Raw genomic sequence first — 22,009 nt, forward strand, 5'->3', positions numbered from 1 at the left:
TTCAAGCACACAAGCTGGTGTCCTTCTCCCTGGTTATTTGGTTTCCTGCAGCACTCTGAGGAAAATACAACCAGCTCCGAGAATGGTGTCCAGGTGGCTTACGAGTTGATTGGTCCTACCAACTCAAAGGAAGAAGTCGTTCTTGAAGGGCTTCCCTGTCGAGATGAACTTGGCGATTCGGACCTGCAACAGGAATCCAACAGGCAAACCAACGGTCCAGTAGTTGCAGCAGCCGTCCTCTTCCAGCTCGTCTTTGGTTCTTTCGTTCCAGTGGTCGACTGCCTTCCAAGCCAAGAGACTTGTCTTTTAAACAGTTTTCTTCCATTCATTCCAGCCTAGCTGCCACACTCACCCGGCAGGGTGGCTGTCCTTGCCGGACAGTCAGCCAGCCAATCACGTCAGAGTGCATTTGGGTCTCCTAGGAGACCAAGCACAGGGAGTTTCGGGCACCTCCCACACTTCCTGCCCACCCCAGACACTCAGGCGCCAGAGGCGGTCTTCGGTCCTGAAGCCCACCAAAGGCATAGAAACAAAGGGACCAAACCTAGTTTGGCGCGCAGAGACAAACTCTAGAAGGACCTTTCCAAAAAGAAATGGCAAAAAAAGAAGACCGGGACCGGTTTAAACAAAGGGGGCTTAGGTGCCATCTTGAAAAACATGGCTCCCGCTATTTTTTGCTACCGGTGTTCGCAGTCGGGAAAAATCATGGTAGTTAGTTGTAAAATCACTGCCACCAGCCATTTCGAGAGGAACGGGTAGCAGGGGACTGCTACATGAGTTTCTAGACATGGGGGATATTAGGTAACCCATCCAGCACTCTATAGTAAGATGGTGTGTGCTGGGTCTAGGAATTTGGAAAGACTAGTAAAGTCAATTTAACTTTACATTCTCTGGGAAACAATAGTTTATCCCAGAGAAGGTAGCTAAACCTTTTGGGATGTCTAAAAGACATCCCTGTGTCACTGCACTGAGGGTGCTGTGTAACACATGAAAAGATGGACAGCCACGCTGCTGGGTGAGTGGCAGCTAGGCTGAAATGAAGGAGAAAACTGTTTAAAAGGTGAGTCTCTTGGACTGAAAGGCAGAGTCGACCACTGGAACGAAAGACCGATGACGAGCTGGAAGAGGACGGCTGCTGCAACTGCTGGACCGTTGGTTTGCCCGGTGGAGGTCCGAATAGCCAAGTTCATCTCAACAGAGAAGCACCTTCAAGGACGACTTCTTCCTTTGAGTTGGTGGGACCAATCAACTCGTAAGCCACCTGGATACCACTCTCGGAGCTGGTTAGGATTAACCAGGGGGAAGGACACCAGCTTGTGTGCTTGAAGGAAGAGGAATTGAAGAATTGCCAATTTGCCAGCTTTGTGCCCAGTCCCTGTGCAGGAGTTCCGACGTCCACCCTCTTGTCCCCATGACAGCCTCAGGAACAGCAATATCTGCAGGAACAGAAGTCTTCAGCTGCACCTTTGGCTTCAAAATAAGGTACTGTGAAAACATGACCGAGAGAAGTTACCTCTCACTGCAAAATTGCGTACAACTTTGGCAACTTGCAGGCCTAGCCAGCTTGTGACCAGACATACAAACCTTTCTTCTGTGAACTACTTCTAAAAACCGTGGCAAAGACATTGTCGTTTTGAATACCAGAACCATTTTTTCCCTATACAAGACAGTCCATTGACTTCGGCCTACCTATTGCATTGAATAAACTCCTCTAGTGAACTCAAACTATTTGAACCGTTTTAGAGTATCTGTAATATTCGGTTTATTAACGTATTCCTTGTTGCTCCTACTTCAATGCTATTTTGCTACTACTTCAAGGGAGCTCAACTGCTTAGTATTCAGTATTGTAGTATAACTTGTGTGATACTGGTAATGTTTTACAAATGATTGTGTAATATATTAGGAAGTGTTTTTTACAAAGAAACCTTGAGTCCAAGTGTCTATCTGAATACTTGTGATTGTAGACCTTTGTGTTACACCCTTAATAGCTCACATTCCCTCTCGAGATAAGCCTGGCTGCTGAGCTCGCTACCAAAAACTGTGTGGTACAGATTTATACCAAAGGTTGCTTTTGCTTACACCTGTAGTCCTAGTTGTGGGTAGTGGTCCCAGAGGGTACTGCATGCAAACTCTGCCTAACTGAGGATGTCCAGACAGGCTTAATTTGGAGTGGATTGGTCCCACCAACTCCAAAAGGAGAAGTCGTCCCTTCAGGGCTTCTATACTCAAGGTGAATTCAGAGCATCAGCACAGCAGCAGGGCTTCACTGGGCAAACTAACGGTCCAGGAGTTCCAGCAGGCGTCTCTTCAAAGTTCTTCTTTGGATTCCTTCGTCCAGTGGTCAACTCTGCCTTCCAAGCCAAAAAGCCTAGCTGTCAATCATACAGAGGGGTGGCCAAGCCAAGGGGATGGCATGTAGAGTGGGTATACTAGTTGTTAGATGTAGGGTTTCCAGGTTGTCCAGTTGAGATCGTGGCATGGGTTTATGTGTGATGTCGAACCAGATAGTGCAGTCACCTAGCATTGTGAGGAGGGGTTGGGAGAGCGTTGGGGAGAATTCTCAGAAATGTGTTAATCCCCTTTTACCTTAGAGCCCCCAAGCTCTTTTGCTGGACTTTAGAACTTTTCATCTAATGTAATTTTAATGCGATTTAATTTGTGTTCCTTTTAACTTTGAAGTCTGACACACTCCATAGGCATCATCTTTACATTGTGTCACACGTTCAGTGGCACTGAAAAGTCTCTTGGCTTTCCCAAAGGTTTAAATGCCTCCTCTTTGTGAAACTGGTGTTTCCAAGATCAGTGAAGTGAAATTGACTTTACTTAGAATTTGTAACTTTCCAGACCCAACACACACCATCTTAACATATGGTGCTTGAGAGGTTACTTAGTATTCCCTTTGTCTAGTTTCTCAAGTAAAATTGTTTACTCTTTCTACAGTTAATGGCTGGTGGCAGTGGTTTCGTTTTTACTACCATGGTGTGCATTTACCGCGGGCTGCGTTCGCAGCTGCAGTAAAGCACTCAAGGGTGCCATTTGGCCCGGTCGTCTTTTTTCGCCATTTTCTGTTGGAAAGGTCCTTCTTGCGATTTACTCTGCGTGCCAAACCAGGTTTGGTCCCTTTGTTCATTTTGCCTTTGGCAGGATTCACAAGTGAAGCCCACCTTTGGCTCCAGGGTGTCTGGGGTAGGCAGGAAGTGAGGGAAGTGCCCGAAACGTCCTGTGCTTAGTCTCATAGGAGACCCAAATGCACTCTGATGATTGGCTGGCTGTCTGGCAAGGACAGCCACCCTGCTGGGTGACTGGCAGCTGGGCTGGAATGAAAGGGAGAGACCTGTAAAAAAGGCTAGTCTTTTGGCTTGGAAGGCAGAGTCTACCACTGGACGAAGGAACCGAAGAAGACCTTGAAGAGAACACCTGCTGCAACTCCTGGAACGTTGGTTTGCCCAGTGAATACCTGTGCCAAAACACCAAGTTTGCCTTGACAGAATCCCCTGCAAGGACGACTTCTCCCCTTCAGTTGGTGGGACCAATCAACTCCAAAATAAGCCACCTGGACATCCAACTCGGAGCTGGTTGAATTTCCACAGAGTTGCTGCTGGAAACCGTAGAGCCAGGGAGAGGAACACCAGATTGCGTGAGTTGCTTTTAAGTTGGCCAAGAGCTCCAGGAAGATCCTCTCGACTCCCAGGAAGCAGGACTGACTGAGGCCCCTCAATAGAGTGCGGGGCCCCAGAAGCAAGTAAAGTCCATCTCGACAGACAGGAACCGCTGTGTTGCCATTTGCGGTAGACGCATTTAGACACAGGGGATACTAAGTAACCCCTCCAGCACTCTATTGTAAGACAGTGTGTGCTGGGTATGCTAAGTAAAGTCAATTTCACTTTACTGCTCTGGGAAACAGTAGTTGATCCCAGAGAAGGCATTTAAACATTGGGAAATCTGGAAGACTTCCCTGTGGCACTGCACTGAAGGTGCTTTGTGACAATTGTAAAAGATGATGCCTATGGAGTTAGACTCTAAAACCAAAAAAAAAACAGTGTATAAAATCACATTAATATACGAGAGTGTGGGGGAAAAAAGGCTCCAACTCTCTCCAGGTTAAAAAATCAAGTCCTCAAAATCCTGCAAAGTTGCTGAGGGTCTCTTAAGGTGGAGGGAATTGGCACATTTTTGAGAATTCTCCCCAACAGCCACGTTTTTCGGCACCGCCATAACTTTAGGTACTGACGCGCTCTCATGAGGTGTCTGCGCTCTTATTATGGTTGGTGCTGACGCCCTTTTGACTTGGATGCGCGGATGCATGCCGTATGGACGGTTGCGGGGAGGGCGGCTGATCATGGGGTTCAGTGGATTACGTCTACAGTTTCGGCATTCCCGTTGGGTTCTGTGGACTTCCTGTCGAGGCGGCTCGGGGGGCGTGCACCTGTGTTCTTGTCGCCAGGGTGTTGACTCCCCATCGCAGAGCAGGTGGCCTGCCTGCCGTGGTGGACATTTCGGACCTTGCCTGTTCCACAGATAGGTCGATGGCGTCCGCATCGGAGCCATGGCCGTCACTTAAATCATCACTCGAGGCGCCTGCGCTGACCGAGGAGCTACTCTACATGGTACAGGCCACCCAGCGCTTCGTCCGCTGTTCTTTGATCGTCTTCGGACGTAAAAGTTGGCAGTACTTGTAGGACTGCTCGTTGTGATCTCAAGGTAGACATGTATTACACCTCCGGTGTGCGTCATTCCATGGATATTTGCAGCTGCAAGAAGGGCAAAATTTAAAATGAGTCCCGTCCATAGCTCAGGTTAAAAGCGACAGCGAAACCACAAGGCAACAGAGGGGAGAAGGAAATGCATTCTACAAAAGAAAGACTCCCGCGCCCCACTTGCCCTACTGTGAAGGCCTGGCCAGAGGGCCGAGGCCACGCGGTCGACAGCATCGACCAAAGCACCCTCTGCCAAAATCTGCAGTCAGTGTTGGTTCAGGAGTAGTCGAAGAGGTGACAAATATAAACGACCAACAGTCGTGGGCAATGAAATAGAACTCAGCAATTTTCAAGCTCCGCATAAGGTGACCAGCTAGCTGGGTGGAAAAAAACAATCTGAGGGACCTCGACGTGTGAGGGATTTTGGGTACACAACATGTCACGTTCGGGATAGTGTTACAAGCGCGCACATGTCGACGTCCTTTCAATCCTCGAAATACAAGATGCAATACTCCGTTTATCACTGGATGTCACACTATATGCACAGCACGTGATTCTAAGGAGATTCACAAGCATCAGAAATGTATTTATATACACCAGGATAATTAGATAATCTTTAAAAAGCAGCAACTAATAGTTCCATTAATCCCAAAGTTAGGATTGAATTCAACAAGAGGAATAAAGTAGGTGAGACAACTTTTCTTATGCTAAACATAATCAACCACGCGGAATGATGTCATTTGAGGTCAGTAGTGGCACTTTTTTGTGATGACCATTACAATATTGAGTTTCAAGGAGAGAGAATTAAGGTTAGATCAGAACATACTTTGTAAGTAGTAAAACAGATTCTCCCAGAGGGATGTAGGCAGTCTTTGATCCCAGCAATAGTGTTCAACAATTAAAAACCTGTAAGGGAACAAGCACTGCCAAAGCCAATAGGTTCAGAAGGGGGCCTTTAGGGAGCCAGGAAAGCCAATGTCAATGGGCCAGTTCAAAGTTCTGATGCTCTCGTCTTAGAAAATGTTTTAAAATAGTCAGTATTTCAGTAGAAAAAAAAAAATCACAGAAGCTCAAGAGGAGCCACCTTGAATAAGCACAAGCTTGGAGGTTAGTGCATGTGAGTGGAGGTCAAAGCAAAAGGGTTTCAAATAGTACTCCCCAAGCTAGGAAGCACCACAAATGGCGAAAGGTAGATGTACCCCCAAACACCACAGTACCCGAGAATTGAAGAATTGGTTCCAGCTGGATGCCTCCCAGTTGCAGTGTAGCAGACCCCGATTACTGGCCATTGGTCGTGGTGACGAAGGGGAGGACGTCTGGTAGGCTACTGCGGCAGCGCTCGAGAGGAACTCGGCAGCAATGGCTTCCCTTTGATTCAGCAGCCTTTTGTGTTTTTCTCAGCGCCAAAGAATGACGAAAAGCTCGAGTTGGAAGTTACTTGATCCCTCGGTCCTGAACTCTGGATGAACATTTCTTGCTTCTGTAGGGTCCTCTAGATGCTTGCGAAGTTTTGGCCGGATTCGCACTTCCGAAGACAATACACTTTATGGTTGTCCGGGGTTCCCGATCATTGGGATTCTGCAGCCTTGGGATATAACATCAAGTCAAGGAGTGCACCAACATTAAACTGGTCTTTAGGCTAGTTGGTCCCACCAGCCCACGGAGGAAGATGTCCCTTGCTTGTCTTCCCAGTCTAAACGAAAACAGGTCAACATAGCTGCAGGGCTTCCCCAGGCACTTTGCGGTCCAGGCGGTTGCTGCTGGCGGCTCTTCACGTCTTCTTCAGATGTTGCCCTCCAGTGGTCGACTGCCTCAAGTCCAAAAAACCTGGCCTTTTAAGCAAGCTCCCATTAATTCACAGCCCTAGGCTGTCAATCACCAAGCAGGGTGGCTGTCCTCGTGGACAGCCAGCCAATCAGAACTTGTTTCACTCATGCACAACGAGAGATAAAGGACAGGGAAGTTTCGGGACCCTCCCTCACTTCCTGCCTTTCCAGACACAACGGAGCCCGCCAAAAGCAAAATGCACAAAGGACTCGACCCCAACTCAAACAGAGTAAAAGCCCAGAAGGAATTAACAGACAAGAAATGGCAAAAAAAAAAAAAAGACAAGGAACATTTTCACAAAATGCCCACCCTTGGGTGCTGTACTGTAGCCAAGAAAATCTGCCTGCAGATACATGGCATAAAGGTAGTAAAAAAAGAAACCACTGCCACCAGCCATTCAAGTGAGGTAGTTCAGCCAAAAAAATTCTGAGAAGTTCAAGGGACCTCTCAAGGTGCCGTGTGTCGCAATGCAAAAAGCAGATGCCTATGGAGTTTACCAGACTCCATTAAACAGTGAGAAACACAACATCCTAGTCAGAAAAACACATGAGGGAGTGGTGGGGGTGGGTGAGTCCCACTCACAAGAGTAAAAATTAAAAAGCCCTGACTAACAAAATAACTCTGGGTCTCCAAGGTTAAAGGGAATTGGCACAGAAATTACATTTTCTGCATGTGATCTTAATGCAAAATGCCATTATATCGTGGTGATTGAGCTCTGCTCAATCTGGAGTGGGTGTCGAATGTGATTCTATGTCAAGACAGGAGGCTCACATTATGCGAAAGCTCAGCAGCAAGATATTTTTGTGCACCTGTGTGCAGCAGGTAATATGCATAAGAAGGTACACTTAAAAAATATAATACAACATAATAAACCTATTAGTCCATGTATATAGTCAACAAGAAACTCCATTTCCCAGGGGACTTAGGACTTAGTTAAGGTTCATTAGGTCACTAACATGTGACCTTAATCTTCCAATGGCTATGCAGGTCCCCTCAAACAGTCCTGAATATGATGCAACTTCCTCTCTCTTTGCTGCTCACAGCAAGAGACGAGCACATTCATTTTCAGCACTGTTTATGAAGTGTTTAGATTATTTAAATTTTATTGTAAACATTATCAGTGCATAAATTATCAGTGTATAGAATGTATTCTCCTCAAGCGAACATTTTGCTTGTCTGCTGTACGGTTCGCTTTGGATCCGTAATACGCTTCATTGTTTATTCCCCGACACCAGCTGCTTCGTGCTGGCGTCGGAGAATATGTGCTTTCAGGCGTTCGCACAGCATTTGCTGTGATTTTTCTGTTCAGCTTTCAGCTGATTGTCACTCTGCACGAGCTGAGCCTTCCCAACACCCGTGCCTGCTTCCCCGGCCTGACGCGTCCCTCACAGGGCTTGGGGAAGCCGTTAATGCCGAGGCACCCACGCGGCGCCGTCCGCGTTCCACCAGGGGGAGCTCCTGCTCTCTCTGGTCCTTTCTTCTGTTTCCTGGCGCTCGTGAGTGCATTTCCATTCCAAATTACAACGGATTTGCGATCGTGAGCGCCAGAGACCGTCCTCTGATGTACATTGCTCATTTACATAATATATATATATATATATATTTTTTTTTTTAAAAGGGGGGTGGGGGGTAATTAAGAGCATCAATCCTCAAAGGAATATCAGCTCAACTTCTCTACCCCTTCTGCTGGGCTAGAGAGAAGGTGCCCAGGAAAATAATAAAAAAATAAAAAGTGTAAGGTGCTTTTATTTTAGCTATGGCAGCACAGTTTTCTCCTCAGTCGGATCAAGCTTGGTCTGAAAGTGAGGAACATAACTGCTATATTGATGAGGTGGCAATGGCAAATAGCCTGCAAAAAGTGCTGGGATCTTCAGTTGAAACCAGCATTAATAAAGCCGTGAGTGACATGCTCCTACCCATTAAACACTGCTTAGATACCATGGAGGAGCACTTAAGAGAAACCTCTCCTCCTAGGAGGAAAAAACCAAAAAGAAAAGGAAGCACCTTACTGAAGGGGGGGATGTATTCCGGCTCGCAAAAGCAGAAGCTCTCTGACCAGCACACCCACCTCTCCCCCCCTGCCCATCGCCGCCCACCCCTCCCCCCCCAGCCAGCTAGAACCTGCCAATGCTGCCATATCGGACGCCTTCTCCAGGCTAAAGAAAACCTTTATAAATAGGAAGGTAACCCCTTCCCTTGATGGACCCTTTAACCATGAGGAGGATAACAGGGGTGATAGACCCTCAAGCCCGGAGGGAGACAGACAGGGCATGGAAGATGATCAAAGCAGAGGCGTGTACGACGCCGACTACTCCCATACCTTCTGAAGATGACTCCCAAATTGAGAGTTCAAAGCCCTCAAACTCGGGGATTGTGGCAGCCCACATCCCCAGAGACAAAACCGAAAATAAATCTCCTCTAGAGAGGATGTTCACGCTGAGGACTTAGTAAATCCCGAGAACCACCGACTGGGAACCATCTTCCAGAACGGCCAATTACATCTTTTCCAGACTGCGTAAACCCCTTGACAAAGTCAGAGCCAGACTGCGGGAAGAATGCCCCCCGCCCAGATATCACAAACAAAGTAGCTCCAACTCCAGAGCTAGACTCTAAAATGATCACAGTTTTTCCCAAAAAAGGTGAAGGACCCTAGAAAAAGGCATAGACCGTGCCTGGAAGTCCCGTCAGGAAAAGGTCCTGGACTTCGCAGGTCCACTAGACAAGATCTTAGACCTAACTGAAGCAGCCAGCAGCACATCTGATCCCGTTGACCGGTGATTCTATCAGGCTGGGTTCAGCATGCCATTTGTCTTCTGGGTAATGCTAGTTGTGCCATTTCAACCAAGCATTGCAAAGGAATTCTATTTAAAATCGACGCCAAGCTGAGTGAATTAGCAGACCGAGAGTCTGGTCCTACAGCTCATGGCCTGCTTTTTGGAGACCCTTTTATGAGGGAGATGTTGAAATTCATCGTAACATTTAGCGCATTGGACAAAGCCCAGGCCTTAATAAAAAGAGTCTTAAGGTTTTCTCCAGGGCCGGACGAGGTAGAGGTCGCTCCTCTGGCCGTTAGTTCTTCGATAAAAGACCTCAGCACTTCAGAGACCAGCATAAAACCTGGCTAGAACGCACCAACACATTCTTCCCTTCAAAAGGACGTGGAAGAGGGCGTGCCTGGAGACGAGCGGCTAGATATCCAGCCCAACAACAATCCTCAGGTTAGTGCACTTATAACAGCGCCTGCGCCACAGATGCCTATAGGAGACTGGCTAGCTATGTTTGCAAGAGCCTGGGATATCTTATTGGGAGATGCTTGGGTCAGGGACACGGCTCGCGGTCTACACCTAGAGTTTTTTGTCCAGCCCATTCAGTATGTCACCCTACCCCTATAGTAAGGTCCCAAACCGACCAATCAGCGCTAGACAGCAAAATACACAGCCTGCATCAGAAACAAGTGATTCGCCCAAGCTCAAATCAAGGAGGTTTCTTCAGCCCTATATTTCTGGTGTGCAAAAAACAAAGTGCGCCCAGAGATAAAATTAAAAGCTTGCAACAAATTCATTATTTACCGCCACTTCAAGATGGAAGGTATTCACATGCTCAGGGATCTCCCGAGACCAAACGATTGGCCCATGCGCCTAGACCTGAAGGATGCTTACCTCGCAGTGCCCATTCATCAGGCACACGTATGTTACCTAAGATTCTCTTGGAGAAATCAAGTCTGGGAGTTCACGAGTCTACCTTTCGGACTCTCTTCAGCACCTTGGGTATTTACCAAACTCCTGCGGCCAGTAGTAGCCTAAGGGAACAAGGTGTCCGACTTACAATTTATTTGGACAACATAATCTTCATGGTCCAATCACAAGAACTGGTTCAGCGGCAAACCAGACTGGCCATAAATTTACTACACAGTCTCGGCTTCCTCAAACTGGGAAAAGTCTATTCCTCATCCATCCAGAAGTCTGGAATTTCTGGGGTTCGAGGTAGACATGCAGAATTCTCAGCTTCGCCTTCCAACAGCCAAGATCCACTCCACCAAACGGGAGATACACAGACTCCCACAGAAGTCTTTTCTCGCTTCGAGAGCTAGCAAGGGTAATAGGCTTGCTATCCTCCTCCATTCAGGCAATATTTCCCGGCCCCCTTCACTACAGGGAACTACAGAGGTTGAAGGGCCAACACTAAGACACAACCTCTCTTACTCAACACCTGACACTGTCACCTCAAGCGAGAACGGAGAACAACTGGTGGCTCACCCACATGGAGGCCTGGAAAAGCAGAGCGATCTTCGGATCTACCCCAGATATCATCTAATCAGATGCCAGTCGCTCCGGTTGGGGAGAGAGATGCGGCTCCGTCGCCACGGGGGGAACTTTGTCACATCAGGAGTTGGATAAACATATCAACTGCCTGGAGCATCTCGCAGGCTCCTTCGCTGTGCGCTCTTTTGCCAGAGCGAGTTGCTGTATCTTGCTGAAAATGGTCAACATTTCAGCAGCAAGATACATCAATCATCTTGGCACCAAATCGAGACCCCTGGCCGAATTAGCCAAGACTTGGCATTTCTGCCTAGAACACCGGATTTCAGTCTCAGTGGAGTACCTCCCGGGTCTCTCAAACGTGGTAGCAGATTGGCATTCCCAACATCTCACAGATTACAGCGACTGGAGGCTCAACAGAGAAGTCTTTCTTCGCCTACAAAGAGTCTGGGGTCCCATGTCCATAGACCTCTTCGCAGCCAGACACAACACCCAGCTACCAGTGTTTTACAGCTGGAGGCCAGATCCAGCAGCAGCTGAGACAGATGCATTTCTGCAGCAATGGACCCAGGGACTCCATTATGCATTCCCTCCATTCACCATGATAGCGAGGAGCCTGGTGAAGGTCCGTCAGGAGCTTTAAGATCTAGTCCTCATAGCGCCGGTCTGGACATCTCAGACCCGATATCCAGTTCTTCTCGAACTTTCATCGGATTCTCCAATTCTACTACCCCAATTTCCGGATCTCCTACTAGATCCATCAGGACAGCGTCACCCCCTTCTCAGCGGATCACTGATCTAGCAGCCTGGAGGATTTCAGGTCAAGGCGGAGAGTCCCCGGAATGTCACGCATGGCGGTCAGCCTCATCGTGGAAAGCTGGGCTCCTTCTACCCTTAAGAGGTGTTCAACTCTTGGGGCATCTGGAGCGCCTGGTACAGAAGGAAAGGATTACATCCAGTTTCAGCACCTGTAGAGGAAATCCTGAATTTCCTAGCTTCCACAGAACTGTGAACGCCGATCGTTCAGCCATTTCAGCCGGACTCAATCTCGTCCCGGGGGTTCCGGCAGGAGATCATCACCTTGTTTGCAGATTACTCAAGGGCATCAGACTTACAGTCCCTCCTCCGTCCCGCTACAAAAAAGCTTTGGGACGTTAATAAAGTACTGAATCTTTTTCAGTCATGGCCGCATAACGAAGAACTATCCTGTACGGCCCTATCTGGCAAACTGATTACCCTGCTTTGTCTAGTCTCCTGCAGGAGAGTGACGTCGGAGCGCTTGATCTGGCAGGCAGGACCTTCTCTCCTGATGGCAATGTATTTCATTTGCACAGAAGGAAGAAATGCAACTTGAGGGTGATTTCCTACCCAGCTTTTAGAGATCAGCCCAAGCTTTGCCTGGTTAAATGCTTGAAAGTTTACAAATAAATGACAGCCCCGCTTAGGGCCTCTCCTAATGGGCAGCTACTCTACGCAAACCACACAAATCAGTTTCCGCTACAACTTTAGCACGCTGGGTGCATTGGACCCCAACTCAAGCAGGAATAGATACCCTGCACTTCGAAGCCCAACTCTGTGATAGGAGCTATGGCATCCAAGGCATTTCAAACAGGAGTTTGCCTAGAGGACATCATGAGGATGGCAGACTGTGCAAGCAAATCAATATTTAAACAATTCTACCTGAAACCGATGGAACAGCCTGCATCTATTGTGGCGAGTAAGCTTTAAACAAGCATAATGTGAGCCTCCGGTCTTGAATAAAGATTTTCCATAATAACTTACTAGAAAGTCTTAATTCTTTTAAAGGCACGGAGGAGAGCATTATCCCACCTGTTGCACTTAGCTCACTTAAAGTAAATCAAGTACATCACTATGATTTATTGTTGATTGGAATATGTTCATGTTTCCAAAATAACCCGATTCTCTCCCACCCTGCAAAGGGAACTAGGGTTGTCTTACACATGAGATAACTTTAATTTATCTATTTCTTGACAGCGCCTGAGGACAAGACCGCCTGATCTGCAACTCAACCTAGTCTTCTTCTACAAGATAACTACAGTGACTACTTGCCATCGACGGACAGATAAGTTCGCAGCCTCGAAAGAGGAAGTTACATCATATTCAGGACTGTTTGAGGGGACCTGCATAGCCATTGGAAGATAGAGGTCACATGTTAGTGACCTCCTAATGAAGTCCCCTGGGAAATTGAGTTTCTGGTTGTTGTTTTTCCAACAGAGACTATATACATGGACTAATAGGTTTATTATGTTATATTATATTTTTTTAAGTGTACCTTCTTATGCATATTACCTGCTGCGCACAGCTACACAAAAATATCTTGCTGCTGAGCTTTCTTTATGTTTAATTAAAGAAAGAAGCATAATGCTCGCCTCCATGTCTTTGATAGAATTAAGACTTCTTGTAAGTTATTATGGAAAATCTTTATTCCTGGTAGTTCCAAGACCACAATTACGAATGAACAATGCGTTCAAAATGTTGGGCTATGACAGCTAGTATGCTAAATGGAAGAGCTGCCAGAGAAGTTGCTTGTAGTTACCTTACCTCGTGATTTATTGGATAAATGGTTTATAAATTACCTAAAAATGGTGGTTGAACTGTGCATCAAGGAACATTTTTCAAGTGATCATCCCACTCTCTTCCTAGCCTCAACCTGAATTCTGGAGCTTGTGAATCTGCTTAGATTTGCATGCTTTGCATAGGCTGCCATCTAGTGGATGTAATTGAAAAAAAGGGGCCTCTACAGGAACGTACCTGTAACGCTATCCATGCCCTACGTGTACGGCTTCCATGAACTCCCCCCACCCCATCCCATCCCATGCGCGTCGGCCTCCTCAGAAGAACAAACAGCTCTGGTTAGAAGTTACTTGATCCCTCAGTCCTGGACTCTGGATGAGGATTTCTTGCTTCTGTAGGGTCCTCTGAATGGCCACTAAGTGTTGGCCCGATTCGCACTTCCGAAGACAATGCACTCGATGGTCAGGGGTCCCCGGGCATTGGGATTCTGCAGCCTTAGAAAGTCACAGCAAGTCAGGGGTTGTGCCAAAATGAAGCTTGCCTCAAGGCTAGTTGGTCCCACCAGCCCAAGAGAGGAAGTCGTCCCTGGAGGGTCTTCCCAGTCGAAATGAAAATGGGGTCAGCACATCTGTAGGGCTTCAGACAATCCGCAGTTGAGGAGGCTGCTGCTGGTGTCTTCACATTTTCATCAGCTGTTGTCCTTAAGTGGTCGCCTCAGTCTAGTCCCAAAAACCTTGCCTTTTAAGCAAGTTCCCATTCATTCACAGCCCTAGGCTGTCAATCACCCACTAGGGTGGCTGTCCTCCCGACACACAGCTGGCCAATCAGAACTGTTTTCACTCAGGCACACCTAGAGACAAAGGACAGGGAAGTTTAGGACCCTCCCTGATTTTCTGCCATCTAGACACACTGGAGCCTGGGCGGGCTTCATGGATGTAGTCCGCCAAAGGCCAAATGCACAAAGGACTCGACGTGGTGTAGGCTGAGAGCGCCGCAAGATGAACCTTTAGGGCATTGAAGACCAGTCCTGCGTCTGACACATGGGTTAGGTACAACACAATTTATGTGGGTGAGCAATCAATGGGATTGACGCCCTTGGTATTACACCAGACGACAAAGCGTTTCCATTTACTGGAATAGCGATATCGGGTGTTAGGTTTTCTAGCGTCCCTGAGTATGTCCGTGCATCTCAGAGGGAGCTGTAGGTGTCCAAACTATCACCTCAGGAGCCAGGCTGCTAAGTTCAGTTTGTGGGCATGGGTGTAGTGTCTCCCCCTGTCCTGAGAGAACATGTTGTACGGGCATGTTAGTTTTACTGGTGGGGAGAGGGGCATTTCCATAAGGGGAGCGAACCAGGGTTGGCAGGCCCACATGGGGCTACCAATATCATGGCGACTGGTTTCTGGTGCATCTTGTTGAGTAGGCGAGTTGGGGGAAAAGTGTAGACAAATGTCCATGACCATGTTATCCAGAGTCCGTTCCCCATGGAGCAGTTCTGGGGGTACCTGGAGGCGTAGTCTTGGCATTGGACGTTCTCCTGAGTTGCAAAGGTCGATCTCTGGGAAGCCCCATTCTGCGAAGACACCGAAGACAATGTCTTTGTGCAGACACCAGTCGTATTCTACGGGCAGTGGGAAATCTCTGCTGAGCATGTCTGCCAAGACTGAGTTCCCCTGGAACGTGTTGGGACAACAGAAACATCTTGTGTTTGAGAGCCCACATCCAAATGTTTTGCGACAGTTTGTATAGCCCTGGAGAGTGTGTGCCCCCGTGTTTGTTTAGGTAGTACATGGCTGTGGTGCTGTCTGCCAGAATCAGAACTGTCTTCCCTTGTAGTTGGGTCTGAAAGGCTTTTAGTGCTTTGAACACTAATAATTCTAGCAGATTTATATGGTTGGTGCTACTTGTGGGGACCACACTCCATATGCGGTCTGCTGAAGCAGGTGAGGGTCCCTTCCCCTCACACCTTGAGATGTGTCGTGAGAGTGGCTTCAACTGCGGGGGTGGTGAAGGACTCCCCATGAAAGAGGTTTTCCCTCGACCACCACTGCAGAGAGAGCATGAGGGCTGGCGAGACAACTATCAGATCTTTCCATTGTCCGCTGGCCTGACACCACTGGCTGTTGAGCCACTCTTGCATGGGACGCAGGCACGCATGGGGAACCAAATATATGCATGACCCCCCCCTAGCAGCCGCATGGCCTTGCGTACTGTCACCTTCAGACTGGCTACATATTGAGGGATCTGAAAAAGAATGTTCTGAACCCTCTCGTTGGAGGGAAAGACGAGGCCCTCCTTTGTCCGGATTAGAGCCCCCAGTAATCATTTTACTTGACTGGTGACTAGACTGGACTCCTCGTTGATCCCAGACTGAACAGGTGGTCTACAGTCTTCTGGGTGTTCAAAAGCATGTGTTGTAGGAGTCCCCCATTACGAGCCAGTCGTTGCAGTAAGGGTAAACCGGGACGGATAGTCTGCGCAGGTGTGCTGCCACTACTGCCAGGACCTATATAAACACCCTGGGCGCTGAGTTGATGCCAAAGGGGAGTACCTTGAATTTGTAATGCCAGTCCTCTATCTTGAACCTTAGATATTTCCTGTGCGGTGGCAACATTGAAATATAAGAGGTTTTATAAATTTGTTCGCTGGGTGCAGGTCTATAACAGGGCGCATGTGAGGTCCTTTTTGAGTACAAGTACGTTCACTGAATAAATACCCTTGTTTATCTGAAGAATAGGGACGGCTTCTATGGCATTCTTTCCCAGAAGTGCTTCCACCTCTTGATTCAGGATCTGCAGATGGTCCAGCGAGGGGAGTCGTGAACGTGCCAGGTTGAACTGTGGTGGTCGGGCGAATTCCACACAGTACCCGTGTGCGACCGTCTTTATGACCCATTGGTCTGAAGTTATCCCCTCCCATGCCGCGAGGAAAGATGTTAAACGCCCCCCCAACCGGGGTGATATGGGAGGGGACCTGGATCCGTTGGTCATTTCTGACCAGAGGCTACGGCTCCTCTGGGGTTGGGGCCTCTGCCTCGTCGTTGACCCCTAGGTGGGTAGTTGGCGGGGCTTCCGGATGTTTGTCTAGAGTTACAGTTTCCCGTATTGTAGTTTTGACCTGCACGGGATTGGCCTTGAAAGGACTGAGGAGAACCGCCTCCGCTCTGGGGGGGTGGGGGGGTTGGGGGGGAACATGAAGGGAGGCTTCACAGTCATCTGTTGTAGAGATTGGTCTCTTCTATGGGTTTGTTAATAAGAGCGCCCTGTGTTTCAGGCTTGAACCCCGAGTTGCGGAGCCAAGCATTCCGCTTGAGTAGTGTGCCCTGGGCCAGGGACCTGCCTGCCGTCTCAGCAGTGTCCAGAGTGTTTTCAATTATATTCTGATTTACCTGCCTGGAATATTTTTACGGTTCACAAATTTCTTTTCATGGTGACCGGTGGTTTGTCGTGTGGCGAAATTCTCTCCCAATGTATCAAATAGATTCCCTAAATGCCAGACCGAACATGCAGGCTGTTTCCATATGTATTGGGCATGCCTTCTACTTAAATTCTGGGTGGCGGTGGCCAGTACCATGAATGACATCCTGGACACCCCGTTCCAATTGCTCCCATTAAATACCTACTGGGAGAAATAAGGAAGACCCCATATAAACATGGAGGTAGTTCAATCTGGCCTGTGCTGTGGCAAAAAGAAACACTCAAATGCTGGAAATCTAAGATTGCACCTACTCTAAACTGCTGGATCAAAGACATGATATATGTAAAATATATGTAAAAGAATGTGAAGCAGGCTTTATCCAAACTGTTTCTCCCACAAGCCGACCGCAAGTTATTTAGCCACCATTCATATGTAATATTACTGGCAGTGTAATTTGCTTACATTTTGTAAATAGTGCAACTGTATACTATGTGTCAAGATAGCAAGTCATGAGGGTAACCTACATGCTTGCACTGTACCTGTTCTGTAACCCTTGATGGATTTGATTAAGTTGAAATTTTATGCCTGTAACCAATCTCTTAAGATTTAAGCGCCTACGTACCTCTGTTTTGTGCGCTATTCAAATGTACAAATAAATTCAGAGCTTTTCTTGCTAAATTTGAACTTGTGTCCCCAAATGACTTGGTGTAAGGTGAATTAATCCATAACTCTATTACAATGTGACATTTACATGTAAAGTATTGACCAAAGTTGCATTGTGCTTTATGCTGTGACCGTCTTATAAAGTTTAAAAATAAATAAATTAATTTGCCAATGGCCAGAAAACAAATGTGGTCTGCTCATGCGGAGAATTTGCATTCATGCCAGTTAGCAAGTTACTTATTCATTGCTAGTAGTTTGCAACTTGAACTGTGCACCAGTTTACTTGAGTCAATTTAAACACCATAACAAAGAAATACAGTGGATAGAGATGCAGGGCTGTATACTTACGACTATGTGCATTTCTGCGCAGGTCGCTTTGCTGATTGCTTTGATGGTTTGGAGAGACACACTCTGTTACAGCCTTGCATACATCCTGAAATGAAATCTCATATTTAGTACTTAGTAGCAACAGGGTGTATGTACATCAAGAATTGTCATCTCACTAGGAGCAGTCCTATGTCGAATTTTACTAAGTAGAAGTCCGTGCCCCCAACGGAAAAGAAATGCTACCCTTAACCAGTCACTCTGTCAGTATGGAAACTGATCTTGTGCGGATTACATACTCGACTAACAATGGCAGGCCAGTGCCACGCACAATATTATGGAGTCCCTTACACCCTCGATTCAAAGAATCCCAAATCATACATAGTTTCCGAAACGTAGGATACAGTTGGACTTCTAGTCTCAAACCCATATGGTCTCTTTACATTCTAAAATATACAGTGATACATAAGTAACCAGTAGACCGATAAAGTAGCAAAACATTACCATATTGTAATGCGGGGCTTTAAAAAATCATCACAAAAGGAGAAGCCTAATGAAGGACTGCACAGTGGGATGATGGTTTATGTTAAGTATAATGAATGTGCACATCAACTCCTTAAGAACTGAATAGCTACAGCTAGCCTCCACTGAAGGGCTAAGGGGAAGTGCATTTATGTGTTATTGATGTTATATTACAGGTTGAATGACTCAAAGTTTAAATTGCAAAAACAAAAAAAACAAAAAAACAAAAACAAAAAAATTACAAATAGCAAGTTGTACAAGCTAAAATCCCAGTTCTTAGGCCTAAAACTCCCAAGGCTCCAAAGGGGACTCAGGAAAAACATCCATGCATTGGCAAGTACTTTCCAAGTCACAAGAGTTTAAGATGGTTCAAAAGTCCCCACATAAGAATACACGTAGGCACAGCTGCGCTTATGGCGAAAAGGCCAGGTAAGCAAATTATAACCAAGGCTCCCAGTTTTCCGTTTTTACTTATTTTTACACAAAAATACAGATGGAATTCGCCCTGTTTCCTTTCAGTATTCATTTGTTCAAAACGAAAAAAAAGAAATTAAGGTCTCTTGTTTAGCTCTCCGGGTTGTCAAGCATGTCTTTTAATCCAATGTCTGAGGAAAGTAACAATGGAGAGACCTTAAAAGCTCATTTCTTTTCATTTCAAAACCTTTAAATGGCTGCAGAGATGCTTCTCCAGTCAGCAGCAAAAGGAGGACATTTGTTTTAAGGAGAAAATTGTTTGCCGCTTGATGTACATGAACCAGCGATGCGAGCATAGTATTTATTGTAATATTTGTGGAAAAATACTAGTGGACACTTCGACAGCAAAAAATAAAAGTCGATAAATACAGATAAAATATGCAAAAAATAAATATGGATAAACAGATGGAAATGTTGAAAAAAAATTCCATAAAACCGGGAGCCTTAATTATAACCCACAAGCGCCAAGACGACAGCATGCAACCCCAGCGGACGCCAGAGGGGACCCTCCGAGTTTCAGCTTTGAGACCCAGAAGTTCCAGGAAGAAAGGAAGCAAAGCAAGATGTGTGCCAGTTAGGGGTGAATTACATTCTTGGGTGTTATGTCGTTCCTGTTTTTAGGGGGTTTGAGAGGGGGGGGGTGAGGGGGGAAAACACCAAACCTTTTGCTTTTTCCTCCTTGGGTTTTGCAAACCTCTTTGTTCTTTGTATATGGGTCCATGCTAGTCCATATGGTTCTGCTTAGGATTGCAATAGTCTTCCTAGCTTGAATAGCTGGTCGCTTGAGCTATTTTGTTATGAAAGTTATTTTAGTAAGTTCTAGTGAATTAAAACCAGCTTATAGTTTACAGTGGTTCCATGTCGTTTCACTGCCCTCTTTTTTCAAGTATTTTCTTTGAGGCAATTACTTTGAAACTTTCTCTATCTGGGGGAACCCCCAGCCCCCTTGCCTATATGATTAAGCCTACACCAACCTCCTCTCCACCCCTTTTACCTCCCCCCCATATATTTCAAAGGGTTTTTTCTAAGTAATACAATTGAAATAAAATACTTCCAAAAAATCCCGGTGATGAAAGGATGCAATAGTTTTCAGCACCTAACATAACCAGACACAAGTCTATCATTCCCTCATTCCCCGCCCCTAACCACGTACCCCATTTGCTCCACAGGCATAATTCTATACACATCCTACTCTTGGCGCAAACACTGGTTTTTAAAATTATTTACTTTTGTTTAAAGTGCATAACTAGCTCGAGAGCCGCAGAGCGCCGTACAGAGTGTGGATAGCCGGCATTTGGGCTGGCATCTTTCAACAGTATCGCAGTACTGCAAGGTCTGTGCACCGGTATATGCGAGTCCATTTCAATGAGTCCTTGGTCAGGTGTTGAATATAACATGTTTTGAGAGATTTGCAAAATTGGAGAATTGTGGGGGCATTCCTAGCTGACATTGGGGTCTAGTTCTACTACACAGTAGGCTCTCAGGTCACTTTAAATTGTCAGAGCCGTGTTTTCTTCATCGTCCTGTTTGGATTTGGTTCCAGTGTTTGACTACATCTTCAGCTTCCAGGATCGGACGTTTATGCAGGAATCCAGCCAATCAAACACCCATGCAACATTCAAACTTGTGGGGTTGGCAGTCCTTTCAGGACAGCCAGCCTCCCTGCTTGAACTGCATTCTTGCAGTCAGGAAGACAAAGCTCTGCAGGGTTTTGGACTCCTCCCTCGCCTCCTGTCTTCACAGACACTCCGGAGCCAGGGCAGGCTTTAACAAGGTCTCCCGCGAAGATAAAATGGGCACAAGGGATTTTCAAGCCTTGGAGGTCAGGTAAAGGAAGAAAGGACAAAGTAACACTCAAATCACACAAAAAAAAAATTAAAAGATGGGCCATTTTGGTAAAATGAGCACCCATGGGAACAGCCCACGGTAAAGGTACACCAAATTAGTTCAAAGGTTCACTGCCAACAGCCATTAAAGGGAAGCTTGTCCAGGAATGTTAGTTAAAATGAGAAAGGGGATAATTGCATCTCCCCAGCACTCCATTAGGTGGGGGGTGTTGGTCTCACCTAATAAAATGTAAAAGGGATCCAAAGATCCATTCTATCCTTGGGAACTGTAGTTCTCACAAGGTTAGCCAGAGAAAGCTAAAGGGGTGGTGCCTCAGTTGTCAGAAGATAACATTAAAAAGGCACTATGGAGAGTCTTAAATGACACCCATAAAAAGGAGCAAAAGACAGTGTGGAAAAAGGTTCACACTCACTGGCGGTATAGGGAAAAATCTACCAGTCCAGCAAAATGTTCTCAGGGTTGACACAGGTCAGGAAGATTTATCAGTGATAAGAAAATCTTACCCAACACCGTTCCACTGTTGCTGAACTGAAGCCTGTGTCGAGTCCCAAAGTGACAGTATTGTGAAGATCATCTCGTGGGTGTCCCTCTCAAGAAGCAGCGCATCTGTCGTGTGCAGTGGGAGAGGGCCTGTCGTGCCAATGTTAAGCCCGCCCGGCCTGTACGGGACATGGGTGGGCCCGATGGGCAGGGGCATCTGAGGACAGGGCTGGATCTATCATGCCCAGGTACAGTGTTATGAAGTTCCAGTGCTTGTTGCATTTTTATTGTCCGGTCCGATAGCACAACGAGTAGAGCACGCGCTTTGACATCTGTGCAGAGCCTGACGACGCAGGTTCGAATCCCAGCAGGGCCAAACATCCTTTCATTCTTCCGAGGTTGATAAATGAGCACCACACACCGTGGGTGATAATAAGCAGCGCTCAGATACCTGAGGGTTCATAGTGCTATATAAATGCTAAATTATTATTATTAGTGAACTTTCGGTCAATAATAGCGCATGCTCTCAGTTCAGTTCATGAGCTCCTAGTTGACAATCAGCCGGATGACTTTTTTTTTTTAAAGGAGACATGGCTGATGGATGTCTACGGCCTGGCCCGGCTCCAAGCTCTCCCAGAGGGCTATAGTATTCATCTGTATCGGATTGCCCTTCATTCCAGGCGGGTGTATAGCGGTTATTTTCCGAAACGCTTATCGATTTGCTCAGATTTCTTTAGACCATAATCTGGGCGTGGAAGCTCTTCTAGTGCGCTTCAGAGAGTCTGCTTTAGTCTCTTGGCATTTCCCGATTGTTTATCACCCGCCAAGCGCTTACCTATCATTTCTTAATCTTTTTTAGAATTTTGTCACACCACTGCAGACAAAATATGTGAATTTAGTGCTGCTGGGGGATTTTAACATGAGATTCAAGCTTCCATTGCTGCCTGCATTGGCCCAGTTCTC

The 22,009-nt window shown here is 46.6% G+C and overlaps 1 protein-coding gene across 3 annotated transcripts in view; it reads right to left on the reverse strand.

Moving 5' to 3' along the window:
- C2PH19orf47 (chromosome 2p C19orf47 homolog) overlaps positions 1-22,009 on the reverse strand; it is a 260,110-nt gene that overhangs the window by 141,890 nt on the left and 96,211 nt on the right. For all 3 annotated transcript variants that reach the window (XM_069644482.1, XM_069644483.1, XM_069644481.1), the window contains exon 5: positions 17,747-17,831. In XM_069644482.1, coding sequence (XP_069500583.1) covers positions 17,747-17,831 — 85 coding nt within the window. The remainder of the gene's footprint in view (positions 1-17,746; positions 17,832-22,009) is intronic.

Source organism: Ambystoma mexicanum, chromosome 2p, assembly GCF_040938575.1.
Source record: "Ambystoma mexicanum isolate Mex_15411 chromosome 2p, UKY_AmexF1_1, whole genome shotgun sequence".
Classification (NCBI taxonomy): domain Eukaryota; kingdom Metazoa; phylum Chordata; class Amphibia; order Caudata; family Ambystomatidae; genus Ambystoma; species Ambystoma mexicanum.